Source organism: Carlito syrichta, unplaced genomic scaffold, assembly GCF_000164805.1.
Source record: "Carlito syrichta isolate Samal-C Ts95f unplaced genomic scaffold, Tarsius_syrichta-2.0.1 Scaffold314260, whole genome shotgun sequence".
Taxonomy (NCBI): Eukaryota; Metazoa; Chordata; class Mammalia; order Primates; family Tarsiidae; genus Carlito; species Carlito syrichta.
This window is the reverse complement of record NW_007258356.1, coordinates 301,920-316,464: the sequence shown is the minus strand read 5'-3', so window position 1 is coordinate 316,464 and position 14,545 is coordinate 301,920. Positions and strand designations below refer to the sequence as shown.

The 14,545-nt window shown below is 39.5% G+C and overlaps 1 protein-coding gene across 2 annotated transcripts in view; it reads left to right on the top strand.

Annotated features, from left to right (window-relative positions):
- The window catches only part of SLC8A1 (solute carrier family 8 member A1), a 332,937-nt gene that overhangs the window by 296,549 nt on the left and 21,843 nt on the right, over nt 1-14,545 (top strand). For both annotated transcript variants that reach the window (XM_021719148.1, XM_008071264.2), the window contains one exon: nt 10,901-11,176. In XM_021719148.1, coding sequence (XP_021574823.1) covers nt 10,901-11,176 — 276 coding nt within the window. The remainder of the gene's footprint in view (nt 1-10,900; nt 11,177-14,545) is intronic.

Sequence of the window (14,545 nt, the reverse complement as noted above, 5' to 3'; positions counted from 1 at the left end):
AACTGTCAACATCCACCTTGCCAACCTACCTTCTAAAGAAAGTGTTCTTGAACAGTAAAGGAAGATGCTCCCTCTGAATTCCACTAATAAGCTGATCTCTCCAAGCCAAAAGCAAGTTTACTACATATAAGCATATAACTTCTCTTAAAAAATCTCATTCACCTTTTCAATAGCACAAAAGAGAAGGTTAGTTTTGGCCCTGCCAATTTTCCAGAAAGAGAAACTGAAACACAAAGAGAATCAGTGAGTTGTTCAAGAACTAGTAAATCACAGGAGCCTTCTTAGTGTCAGTGGAGGGTCCTGCTTACTGGGATATCATTAAAAATCACAACAGAGGCCAGGCATGGTAGCACATGCCAGTAGTCCCAGCTACTAAGGAGGCTGAGGTGGGAGGATCACTTGAGCCCAGGAGTTTGAGCCTGTAGTGAGTCAAGATCATGCCACCGCTCTCCAGCAGGATGACAAAGTGAGACCCTGCTTCAAAACAAACGAAATAAAATAAAATCACAACAGAGAGAAGGAAATAGATGTAAGCAAATGAGAATCACCCTGAGCAGTGGCAATCACTTTGTATTGTGCAAACCAAGGCCATAATTAGAACCTCAGCTTATATTACCACTTGGCTAGCAAAGCAACTCACAAACCCCTTGGTGATCCTGAGATCAGAAAAACTGTCACAAGAGAGGGTTGGAGAGAGAGTTGTTATCGTTCCTGTAGTGCCAGAGTCCTTCCCATCTGCTACCCAGAGAAATAAATGGTTGCCAATAAAATAAGAGAATCTCATTTCCCAATAGGGCCAGAATAAACTACTAATACAGGATTTGCCTAAGCTTCTTTTTAAATTTAAGATTCTAGGAAGAACACAATAGAGTCAGTCATTCATTCTCTGAAAGAGCAATTCAATATATTATGTTACATAGAGGGTTAATTTAAATAGGATAGCTATTTCCAATCACATTTTTCACAAAACAGTGCTAAATGAGCTTAGATTTTTATCCAAATGAATTTTCTGCTGCACAGACCACAGATATTTTTCTCTATGGAAACAATGGGTTAAGTAATTGTAGGGAGGTGATGGAAAGAGTGAGATCTCATTAGCAAGTCCCTTAAATTTTCTGAGCCTTGGCCTCTTCATCTCTAGATTGGAGAAAATAATACCTACTTCAGCAGGCTCCTGAGAAGATGAAGAGTAAATGGGATACATGTGCTTACCCACATGCATAAACACACTCAGTAAGTAAATCTGAACTTCTAGATTAAGCACAATGGCATCTTAAGGGAATCAGGGGAGTCTTCAGGCCCCTCTGCAGGTGGGGCTACATTTTCTATACATTTTAAACATTTTCTAGGGACATAACATTGATCTGTTTGTTGAAAATTGCAGGGTTATCATTGCCCAAGCAGTTCCTCCAAGGCTCAGCTTCCTACACAACAGGAGGCTAATTTAGACACAGTTGCTGATATTTACCAAGTATTATCAGAGCCCTCAGGCCAGTCTTAGAACCTGGTGTGCCCACATACTACCCACTGCAACTAAACCATCTAAACAAGCAGGAGGCATCTACACTTGCTGAGTATCTGTTCTACTTGATGAAGGTTTATTTCTTAGGTGCTCAGGTCTGCAAGGAATGTGTTTTTCTATTTCAGGAGCCTGAAATTCTGTCAGTCCTACAATTTAAAAAGGGCAAGAGAACACTCTGAATTTCAAGATTTTTACCCTGACATGGAGTTATTTTGAAAACAAAAAAGAAAACAAAACAAACAAAAAAGACAAGCTTGGGGCAAAAAGACACTTGACTATGTCGAGCTGTAATTATTTAGGAGTATCCAATTTTTTTTTATGGAAAGAAGAGTAACTAAAGCAATCAACTTTCAGCTTTAAACAGATTCATTTTGTTAATAATCAAACTTGCATGGAGCTAGAACTCCTTAGTGGATCCATTTTTCATTTTGACAGTGGCTACATTTGCTGAGAAATCTTTCAGTTGCATTAAATATTCTTTGTGCTATGTTAACCATCCATCCTAACAAAGTCCATAATTGCCCAAGCTGGTAAGCATTCTGTTCTTTGTGGATAATTTCATCTGGAGGTTCATTTATCTCCAACAGTTTTGAGAATTATTCACAGAGGGTGAGTTCTCGGGTCCCCTTCCAATACTGTCACACATCACCTGGTCGGAATTTCTCAAAAACTAGTACTGTCCTTATGGAACAGGGTGGCCCCAAACTGTCTCAGGCTTGGAAGTAGGGGATTGGTATGGGTAATAGGGTCTAGAGAGTATCCTCTCCATTTAAGAACAGGTTAGTAGTCCAAGTTACAAATCTGTAACAATCTTAAATTCAAATTTCATGCTACAGTATTGATAACCAATGCATTTGTCAAGAAAAAGAGAATTAAAACCAGAAACCAGGGCCAATAGTCCAAATCTATAGCAATCTTAAGTTCAGATTTCATGCACATCAACAACAGTATTGATAACCAACACATGTATCAAGAAAAAGATCATTAAAACCAGAGACCAAGGAGTTATCTAGGAGTAAACTGTGTACTACTATGCGTGTGAGTGCCTAGGCACAGTAGATTCTAAGCATGAGGTCTCCAAACAAATTATGATCCCCATGAGCTAGTGAAGAAGGACCTTCAGTAGATCACTGGGCTTTCTCTCAGGTCTTTGGCTGCATGGGCTAGGGAAGTAAGACCAGAAACCAACCCCAGAGCTCACTCCATCTCCATGGACAAATGGTCACCCCAAGTGAATTTTTCAAAATTCAAATTCATTTTGGAGAAGGATTCAAGAAGACATGTTCTTAGAAAAAACTGGCACATCAGGGTACAGGTTTTTTTCTTTTTTCAATGACAAAGTTTTACATGGACTAAAAAGAAAAATCATAATTCTCCCAAGGAGTCTAATACGTGGAGATGAGAAAGGTTGCACATTTTTGTCCCCAAAATAATCAATTATGCCAAGAGTGCAAGAAATGGAAGCCATGATCTAGAAATGACATTCAAGCAGTGAGTTATTGATGTATATGACAACGTGTGATGTGGTGACCAGAAGCCCAATGGTACCTTAAGGGAAATAAATCTATTCAGAATGAGAAAGGCGAAAGACCTTCCCCACTTCAGGTGAGATAAGTGCCTCTTAGAGTTGTGTTCAGTTCCAAGCTCTGCATTTTTAAAGAACAAAAATATGGTGACCAAGAGCAGTGTCTCATGCTTGCAATTCCAGCACTTAGGAAGGCTGAGGCAGGAAGATCACTTGAGGCCAGGAATTTGAGACTAGCCTGGGCAATATAGTGAGATTTCCATCTCTACAAGTAAAATAAAAAAGAACAAGGATGTGGCTTAATTTGGAGGATGCTCAGAGGAGTGTGGCCAGCCTGATAAAGGAACTTGGAGTGAGGACTGAGGGTGATATGGCAGCAGCCAGCTTCAAATAACTGAAGGAATTTTGTGGAGAGGCGTGGACCCATTCTGTATGACCTAGGAGATGAGCTTGGACAAATGGGTGGGAAGCCTAATATCCTGAACTGATTGAATAGCTGCCAAACCTGGATTGTAAGAACATGAGTTCCCTAATATCTGGGAATCTCAGGTATGACACAGGTGACCATTTGGCAGAAGTGTTCCTTCCTTCCTTCCTTCCTTCCTTCCTTCCTTCCTTCCTTCCTTCCTTCCTTCCTTCCTTCCTTCCTTCTTTCCTCCTCCTCCTCCTCCTCCTCCTCCTTCTTCTTCTTCTTTTTCTTCTTCTTCTTCTTCTTCTTTTCTGTCGGATTCTCATTCTGTGACTCAGGCTGGACTACAGTGGCACAGTCATAGCTCACCACAGCCTCAACCCCTTGGGCTCAAGCAATCCTCCTGCCTCTGCCTCCCAGAGAGCTGGGACTACAGATGCGCACCACCACACCCAGCTAATTTTTTATTGTTTTTGTAGAGACGAGGTCTCACTATGTTGCCTAGACTGGTCTTGAATTCCTAGGCCCAAGCAGCCTTTCTTCCTTGGCCTCTCAAAGTGCTGGCATTACAGGCGTAAGCCACCATGCCTGACTGGTAGAGAGCTTTTAATGGAATTCACATCAAGTAGGGGTTGAACTTGGCAAGTTCCAAAACCCTCCTGAAGCTTTAAATTTAGGTGTTTTCTAACACCCATGTATTAAAGTTGGTAGATGCAAATGCCTGAAATATTTTTCTGTGCTTTAGCAACAGGTAGATCTAGAAATTTGTGCAAATTGTGTTTTGAGACATCTCTGATAGGAAATGTCTTTCAATATACTTAGTTGGAAAATTGTTGGCATCATCTGCTTTGCATCAGAGAATATGTAAATACTTCCCATCAATTAGATTATAGGATATGTTTATTATACTTCTCCAAAAGCTAGAACAAGAGATAAATTCACTTGCAGGGTTATTGTAAGGAATAAGTAAGATCAGGTATGTGAAAGAATTGAGCTCGGTGCCTGTCACATAGTAGATGCTGACCAAATTCCCTCTCTATGTTTTGTTTGAGAATTAATTTTAGCGGACCTGAATTTAGTGGCATATAGAAACTAATAAGGGTGGGAAGAGATGATTATTATTATTATTATTTTACTGGAAATAAGATATGAGAACATAAAAGGGGGAAGAGAGATAGAAGATTTAGATCACTGTGTAATGAAAAGCCATGGGGTTTAACTCAAGTCCTTATGTGTTACCCCTCCCCCCAAACACACACACACACACACATGCACATGCAGAAAAGTACACAGATTCAAGAATCTAGGAAACAAAATATCCATGAATTGAATCACAGTTCTCATCCCTTTTTCTTAAAATGAGAGAGGATGAATTACCTTATTGCCAAGGTTTCTTTTATCTTTTATTATTGTCAGAACCTTTGAAAACAAAAAGAAATGGAAATATATAACAGGAAAGTAGAACTTGATTTGTAATTACTGTATACCAAGTAGCAAATTAAGGGGAAAAAAAGAGAATTCTGGAGGAGAAATCCTACTGAATACCTTCAAGTAATTGAAAGTCACACACTTCCTCAGATTAACAGCAGCATTTATTTTCCAAGCTGCTTTATATCACAGATTTGGGCAGATTCAGGCCAGTTTCCCAAATTCTAGACTAGCTCCCAAAGAGCTAGACTCAAACCAAAGTTTGATCCTGAACCAGATGGTTGACCTTAAATAACTGGAAATGGAAATAAGAACTTGTTACACTCTAAAGGAAAGATGCCCTATCATTTATCCTTACGAAAGAATGAGATCCTGCCATTTGCAACAACTTGGGTGGCCCTGAAGGACATTATGCTAAGTGAAATACTTTGGACACAGAAAAACAAATATCACATGATCTCACATAAATGCAGTATATTCTTTACATACATGCATATATGTATGTACTTCTTAAAGTGCTCAAATACACAGAAACAGATAATGAAACAGTGGTTACTATGTTACCACGGGTGGGAGGGTGGAGGGAGGAAATGATAAGACAGGTCAGAGGACACAAAATAGCAGATAAGTAGGATGAATAAATTTCGAGATCCACTGTAGGACATAAGGACTAGAGTTAATACAATTATACTAGGGACTTTCATTAAATCAGTAGATGTTAGCTGTTCTTGTCACAGAAAAAGTAACTATGTGAAATGGTAGATTCTGTTCATCTGTTTCACTACAATAATCATTTTACTATATATATGTATCCCAGAACATTATGTTATCAATCTCAAATAGTTACAATAATACTTATTTTTTAAAAATTTATAAATAAAAATAGAGTTTCCAAAATGGTCACAACCATGATACCCTCCATTACCTGGTTGTCCTGTTTCCTATGTTTACTTGGTCCCCAAGGGCATGAGAAAGAGCTACAGCTGGCTCTGCAAACAAACAAAATCATAGCTAGAAGACTTAGAACATAAATATCACTGATGGTGCATCAATATTTTCACATCCCTTTAAAAAGGCAGCATTGTATCTTTATAGCATTAAGCATTAAAATAATTATCAGACTCAGACTTTAAATCCATATGTGATAGATGCTGAATTCTTCAACTTTTTATTGTAAGGCGTCATCTGTAGTAAAATGTTCTCCGAACTGTTAGATCAAATCCCAACTCAGCCATTTGCCAACTGTGTGAGATTATTTTAGAAAGGTCCTTAAATCTGCACTTCACGTTTTTCATATGTACACTGGGATTAATAATGCCTCAATTGCAAGATTAACGCAAGGATAAAGTAAGATCAGGTATGTGAAAGAATTTAGCTCAGTGCCTGTCACATAGTAGATGCCCTCCTGTGTTCCCTCCCTCTGTTTTGTCCTTCCTTTCTTTTCTTAAAAATGAAGCAGCTCCGAGAAACTAGTATAATGGCTCATTCAAACAGAATATAGATTCGGTAAAATTAGGATACACAGGTTGTATTGATTTACTGTCTTCCCTCCAATAAGTAACAACAATGCAATATGGCACATTTGTCTGTAAAAGTTTTACAGTTTTATAAAGGACTTACACTTTCCCTCTTCTGGTTTTCACAACAGCTCTGTGATGCAGGAGTTAAGAAACTCATTTGACAGGTGAAGAACTGAGGCTCAGGGAGTTTCCATGTCTTGCCCAAAAGCAAGCTGTCAGAACTAGAAATTGACTAGAGTTCATTGACTTAAGTGGCCATCACACCCAAACAGCTTCTTTTTCTGGTTCTCAGAGTTCTCTCTGAGGGCAAGGCCCGAGCTCCTAGGGAGGAGGTAAACAAACACCTGTTTTTACATTAGGCAATACATTATTTGCAGGTGCCAAGCCCAGGAGTTGACTACCATGGTCAGTCGGGCTGATGACACCCTAGTTCTCACGCTCCAGGGCAGCAGCAATGCAAGTACTCTTCCATTAATGGTTGTAGTGATGCCCTCTGCACTGGCTGCACTTTAATGATTTGACTCTTTTTTTAACTATCTTTGGAAAGTCCAACATGTATCAAAGAAGCCATTTACAGGCTATGGGAGGGATTATTCGAATATGGCCTGTTTCTTATCTTTGCATTAGTGGAATCCACAAAACTGGAAAGGATTCTGAAATAAGAGGAATTTACTTGGGATCCTATAAAAACAAACCCACCAACCAGCCTGTTTCTTTGCTAACACAGAGAAGGGACTTGGAGGAATAAAGTAGCCTCCAGGAACCCTGAGCTGGCAAACACACAGAACCACAGAACCGCAGATTACTATCATCTTTGCTGTCACAGAAGAGATGCTCTCAGAATTTTTTTTAATGTTCCACTGTTCTTTGCAAGAAATAGACTTTTAAGTAGAGTCCAGATGGTGATGGATGAATATAATATTTCTTTGTCCTTCCCCAAGACAGGTTAATTGTGTCTCATGCATGGCAGGCAGTGGTCATTTTTAATATTTAAATGACATCTAAGTTGGAGATTAAAATGTATAAAGAGCAGTGAGAGCCCAGGAAACAGGATGGGAAGCCACTTCTGCTTTCAAATGCTATAAAACAGATGGGCCTCCCATTCCAGACTTAACGCATTAAAACATTTCAGATTGTTTGTAATGCCGGAAGCCTACAGAAGGAACTCTCTCCCCTCTAACACACACACACACACACACACACACACACACACACACCACGTGTGCACATGCACGCACACACTCACTTATTTTTAACTAATTGATCATGAAGTTAATGTCAGAGGACAAGATTAAATTTTGTTTTTAAAAGCCTAGAATGTAACCTTAAGACCCAGACAGTTGACTAAACAATTAAATAATGATGGGGAAACACAGTAACAATTCTAAGTGGGGAGAAACAATGATAACTACCATGATAATCATTACCTTGAAATATCTTCAAACACTTTTCAAAGACGATCTAATTATTCCTGTGCACTGTTCTCACGGGAAAGGTGTTATTATTTCCATCTTGAAGACAAATATATCTATTCTCAATTTATGAGTGTCATTTCTTCTGAGAAGCTTCATTATCTGTTTTCTTGTTCATCTTTAAAATATGAGTCTTAGCTCAAATTAAGTAATTTTGTGGAGAATAAGAGGCAAAATAGTTTGATTAAAATGTAAGTTTTCTGAACTCTTTTAGCCATATACTCTGTGAAATTATAAAATATCCACAAACATAGAATTTAAAAAGGATCTGATACAAAATAAGTATAACTAGAAAGTCTAGTGCTTTTTCTGAACTTTCCTGGGGGTCCATGCACTCCCCCGTTTGGAATGGGGAGTGCATAAGAGAGAGGTTGGAAAGCATTCACATGCTTCTCTTCTTCCTTCCTCCTTCAAAAAAGCCCTGAAAATTGTAGCTCTCACATGGAGTTATACCTAGAGCTAAAGTTTAGGTAAAAGAGAAGTGTGGGAGAAAAGTGAAAGAAGGAACAAAGAAGAAATGTATCAGGAAACAGAAAAGAGTATATACTAGAAACAGTGAGCAACTGTTTCTTCATTTACTTGTCATGACATAGGCTTCTGAGGGCTGCTATGTTAGTCTGCTAGTGCTGCCACAATATATACTACAGACTGGATGACTTAAACCAAAGTGATTTATTTTCTCATCGTTCTAGAGGCTGAAGCTCAAGATCAAGGTGTTGGCAGGTTTGGTTTCTCCTGAGGCCACTCTCCGTGGCTTGCAAATGTCTGTCTTCTCGTTGGATCCTCGCGTGGTGTTTCCTCTGTGCACACACATCCCTGGTGTGTCTCTTTGTGCATCCCAATTTCTTCTTTTTATAGAGACACTAGTCATATTGGATTAGAACCCACTCTAATGACTTCATTTTAATGCAATTACCTTTTTAAAGGTCCTATCTCCAATTCTAAGGAACTGGGGGTTAGGCCTTCATGAAGCATATGAATTTTGGGGAGACATAATGCAGCCCTTAATGGATGCTTTTATTAAAAAGTACCTTCTATTTTCAGGCAAGGTTGATATTATAAAGATGTAATAACCCTACATCATGAACACTGGAAGAAACAATCAGCAGTGCTTTATCACCCACACACATTTTGATCAGCTGACCTGACTCCAGCCTCCCACTGGGGTGGTCTCCAAAGGCAGTTCCATTCATCTGCTAGGCTTTCTCTCACCAGTTTTTCCAAAGCCTCAAAGATGAGGCTGCTTTCTCTACAGACCTCCAGAGTCTATTTGCACTATTATTCTGACTGTGTACACACAAAAGAACAGGCCACTGTCCCTTTTCTCTTCCTGGGAAATGACAGATGACACATTCAGACATTCTTCTTTTCATATTTTGTGAGAAATGCTTTCCTCCAAAATCTTTTGCTTCCAGAGGAGTTATCCAATCATTATCTGAACCCAATGGCCTCCCCCTCACTGGTGTGTCACAAAGGGCACATGCAAGTGCTCCGTGCTGGCCATCCCAGGTCATGTGATCAACTGGAAAGTGACATCCTCCCTGCTGCCAGCTGCATTGAGTGGACTCAGGAAAGTACAGCCCTGGTGACAAGGTTGCAGCCAGCGAGCAAAGTAGAAGTTCTTCTTCCCAAAATGACCACATAACACACATACATTTGCTATCGCTTCAAGAAAAGTTGATGTTCAACACCCTAATTTTAAAACTTGCAAATGGGCATTATTTTCACATTATAAGTGACATCTTCATTTTAGAATACTATTGTTGATTTCCTGGATCCTTTATGTAGCAAGCTTTGTGCATTTCTTTATGCATTGATGGCGTGATTTAGTTGGTAAAATTGTGACTTATATTACGTACTTAGATAGCTATATAAAGTCAATAGAAATTAATGCATGCATTTCTTTATTTAACAAGCACTTAACCATTTTGGTCCATGTACTGCAGATGGTACTAAACATTAAGTACACAAAGATGCATGAATTCTTATCCTCGAAGGGCTCATGGTCAACTAGAGAAGAGAGGAAAGAGAACAGATACAATTTAGAACAGCAGTTCTCATACTGGAACTGATGCGTCAGAATCACATGGGGGCAATTTTCAAGCTTAGATTTGCTGCCCAGCCCCTCCAGAGTTTCTGATTCAGTGGGGCCGAGAATTTGCATTTCTAACAAATTCTCTGTGTTGCTGGCTCAGGAAGCACACTTTGAGAACCAGTGATCTGGAGTCACAAGTGTTGGGGTGTTACTCTGAAGAAGTGCTCCCAACACCAGTTGGTGGGGGGCGGATCAGAGAGAGCTTCACGGAGGAAGTAAGTTTTAACAGACCAGTTGGGAAGGATGAAGATGGAGGAATTAGGACATGATGAGCACATTTAGTTCTAAAGGACAAAAGTAGGAGAAAGTGCATATGGTTTGAAAAAAAATGCAAATAATTTCAATTTGGCATATAATTATCTGGCAAATAATTTCAAAGTTTGATTTTGAAATCATTGCAGGAGATGAAGCTGGAGAAATATGCAAGGCTCAGAGTCATGATTAAGGGCCCTGTTTGAACATTGTCCTGTGGGTGATTATATAACCATTAGTCCCCAGAGTTGGATCTCAAGCTGGAAGAAAAGAACCCTGGTAGAATTCTGTCCATGGTTGTCTTTTCTTCAAAAGAGCCTTCTTTTTTGGTCTTCTAACCTTACCAAAAGAAATCCTTTACATTTCTGTGAAGTGACAAATCTCACTGGAGATCATATGAAAGTAGAAAGGGTGTGTTAATTGCATGTAAGCAGGCCTGCGTGGGGGTTTTGTTTTTGTCATTGACCAATGAGCCGCAGGGAGCAGGCGTTTCAGTACCTTGATCATTAATTGGTACATAATGATTAACTCTTAGAAAATCTGAAGCTTCATCCACCTCTCATAGCCTCGGTGTCACTCGGTGGAGGAGTGATGGGCCTTGGAAGGCGAGTCTGGGAAAGGGGAAGACAGTGCTAGTGCAGGTTGTGATGAAATGTTCTTCCTTCCTTTCTCTCCAGGGGAAGATGATGATGATGATGAATGTGGGGAAGAGAAGCTGCCCTCCTGTTTCGATTACGTGATGCACTTTCTGACTGTGTTCTGGAAGGTCCTCTTTGCCTTCGTCCCGCCTACAGAATACTGGAATGGCTGGGCATGTTTCATTGTCTCCATCCTCATGATTGGCCTACTGACAGCTTTCATTGGAGACCTGGCTTCCCACTTTGGCTGCACCATTGGCCTGAAAGATTCCGTGACTGCAGTTGTGTTCGTCGCACTTGGAACGTCAGTGCCAGGTAGAGAAACATTCACACTTAATTCCCCCAGCAGCGGAAGCTCGTTTGCCTTCTTGACCCTTTCTTCTCTGCAATTTCATGGGCTCTGATAACAAACCAAGCCCATGAAGGGTGAGAGCCCAAAGACAGAAATATTGTCACTGCCTGAACATTGTCATGACACGTCTCAAGGTTAGAAAGCTGATCAGTATCATTATGATGACAGGAAAACATCCCAGGGGGTCTCCATAGCCTGCATGGGGAGAGCAGATTGATTTGATGGACAGATTTTCAGATCAGCTTCCCTTTACAATGAACACTTTCAAAAAGACAAAACAAACAAAAATATAGAATCATCTTTCAGAACAAAATTTCTGCCTTTTATATATTTACTAAACTTTGAATGATTTCCATGAAACTACACTCATTTGGGCAACTGAGAAAACATAATTACTGGAGGAGACCTGACAAAATATTCTCTTGACCCAACTATTAATGGGAATAAATAGAAAGTAGACATTGATCAGGAAAGGGAAAAAAAAGTAATACTGACAAAAGCAAACAGACCAAGAATACATTTTGTGGCCATCCCTACATCCTTTCATGAATTCCTTATATGCTGAATTTTTCTTCTAAGCTATGATTGTAGTTCAGTATATTTAGTCAGATCTCTGAGTAAGATATCATTCCCCCACCCAAACATAAAATTGACAGCAGTAATTTTCAAACTTGGATGTGCGTCAGAATTACTTGGGAGCTTGTTAAAAATACAAATGTCTGGAACCCAAGACCAACCTTTGGAAAATCTAGGGACAGAGCCCGGAATTGTAGGTTGTAAGCTCACAAGTGACTCTGGCACATACCAGAGCTTATTGTAGCTGAAACTCTAGACCTACCCCTCAACACTAGTTGACATCTGAACCAACAGATGGCCTTAACTTTGAGCAATAAGACTCACATTTTCTACTACATAGCAAGCTAAGGACAGGCATTCTAGTGGGCTTCCGAAAAGACAGGACTTTTCGCAAATATAGGCCATTCACTCTCCACATTTCTCAGTCTTCCTGTGATTTCTCCTAAAACTTGCCGTGGTTGGCAGTCCTAGTTTTTGGTCTGAATCTGAAAACAACTGTAGTTTAAACTGTGTTTCTTTTTACTAGAATTCATCAGCTGTTCTTCTTCAGGCAGATGTTTATCATCTCAGTGACTATGGCCAAGTTATTTAAACTCTCAAAGTCTCAGTTTCTTTATTTGCAAAATAGGGATAACCATATTTAACATGCAGAACTGTGGTAAAGATGGAAGAAAATACTTATAAATTACACATCTAGTCAAGCATCTAGGACATAGAGGGAATTTAATAAAATAGTATATTGAATAACGTATATTGAGTAATACTGAGTAATTGTTAAATAACTTAAGATGATCTGCCCTATATAAATCTGGACACTTCATCCATGCTTACCCTGATTAACCCTGAATAACCATGGATGAAGTGTCCAGATTTCTATTGGTCAACCATAATACATAACACATGCCTGTTACCCAACTGACTGAGGGTCCTGATTTAGAGGCCTGTGTGGTTTGGGTGTCTAACTGAGGTCATGGAGGAACCAAGAGACTTAGAGAATTCTCTCATTCTGGCCTCAGAGAGCAGAGCTGTTTGAAGTTGTCCAGTTGACTGTCAACCCTCAGAAGGAAGCAGACCTCCTCCCACTTCCAGTTATGTTACAGCAGTTCCACATTTGTTCTTTACTTTGCTTTTTTTCAAAAGATACCAGAAATGTACTAAGCAGAAGGAAAAACTTAAAATATTTATATCTTATAAAACCAAAGCAACTAAACATTGTAGATGTGTGTTGCATCTGAGGTAATTATAGGAAAATATCTTTCGGGGTCCACTTTCCCTAAGGCTTCGGTCACTGAATCCAATGGTGGCCATGAGTTTAACCCCTAGGATGAATGCGTGCAAATTTTGATAATAAAGGCAGAATTAGGTCTCTCATGACAGTTATCAAAATCAGCAGCTTGTCCTACCAAATGTATTTCTCATTTTCAAAAGGATTAAAAGAAAAGTGTTTCCTACGTCAAATTCTTGTTCCTGAAGATGTCTTTTTATTCCCAAATGCCTCCTCTCCAACACCCCCAAACTGACCCCTTTTTCTAAATGCCAGTCTTCCAAAGACTTTTTCTAAATGCCAGTCTTCCAAACACTTCTGTATATCTCTTATTTTAATAAACCCTCAGTGTGGCAGCCATATGATTAAAATTGATTTTTTCTGTCATATGAAATGTGTATTACAGCAAATCTTAATGTTTGCAGTCGTCATTTGTTCTGACTTAAAACTAACTCAAAACCCAAATGGAGACATCAGACAGACCCCAAGAGGTAAGAAAACCAGTTTGGTGAGATTCAACAGAGTCATTAGTTGTGAAACGGTTTCCTTACACTGCCACAAATACTTCCCATCAGGACACAGAATTCTTTGCTCTATTATTGATAGAATGCTGTAATTTGCTGCAGTATTAGCTGTGCAGTAGGGTCTCCAAACAATATATTCACTGGTAATTTCAGATAATATTTATATAAACAGATATTTTCCTCCAAAAAAGCTGTGAAAATTGAACGAGATGCTGGATAAACATAATATTTCTGACTTTATTCTTCAAGCCTGCTGATTCAGAGAAGTGTTTTGTTATATCCCCTAACTCCTTAAAAAAAAAAATGACGCTATTGTTTTTAGATGCCATAGTCTAGTTGCTAGAGGCAAAAGAATAAAGAAAACTGCTACTCTTCATTTATAACCTATCATGAATCGGCATTGGTCCTGGGGCCAACCTTGTTCTCTAGGCTGAGGTCTTAGCCCTTTTCCTAAAGTAGAGAGGCCCCTGCCTCCTGTCTGATATACTGCTGCCTCTTTCCAAGTAAGACTCTTGGATTCTTAGATTTCAATGACCAGACAGGCATTTGAAAGTTTTTCCCTTGATAGCCCTCTAGCCCTCTTGCCTCTCTGTAGGATCCACATATCTTTAAAAAAATAATTGTTATACTGTTTAAAATATATGGGAAAAAACTATTGCATTTTTGAGTGAGACAAATCTCTTTCTCACACCAGCTGCTATTATATGCTCATTCTAATCCGCTGACAGAGAAGGACTTATCGAGGTCTTTATTCACCCTCAATCTTAGGTGCCTATAAGAGCTCAAAGACCCAAACTGTCAGTAAAGGAAGGACGGACCTTCTTTTCCTGAATCACCATTCTTCAGAACTTCAGAACAGTCTCTTGCCACCTGTAAATGCTGGAGTAAGCCAGAGAATGGTTCCCATTCCTCCCTTCCTCCCCTCCCCTTCCTCCCCTCGCTCTTACGCGCGCTCTCTCTCTCTCTCT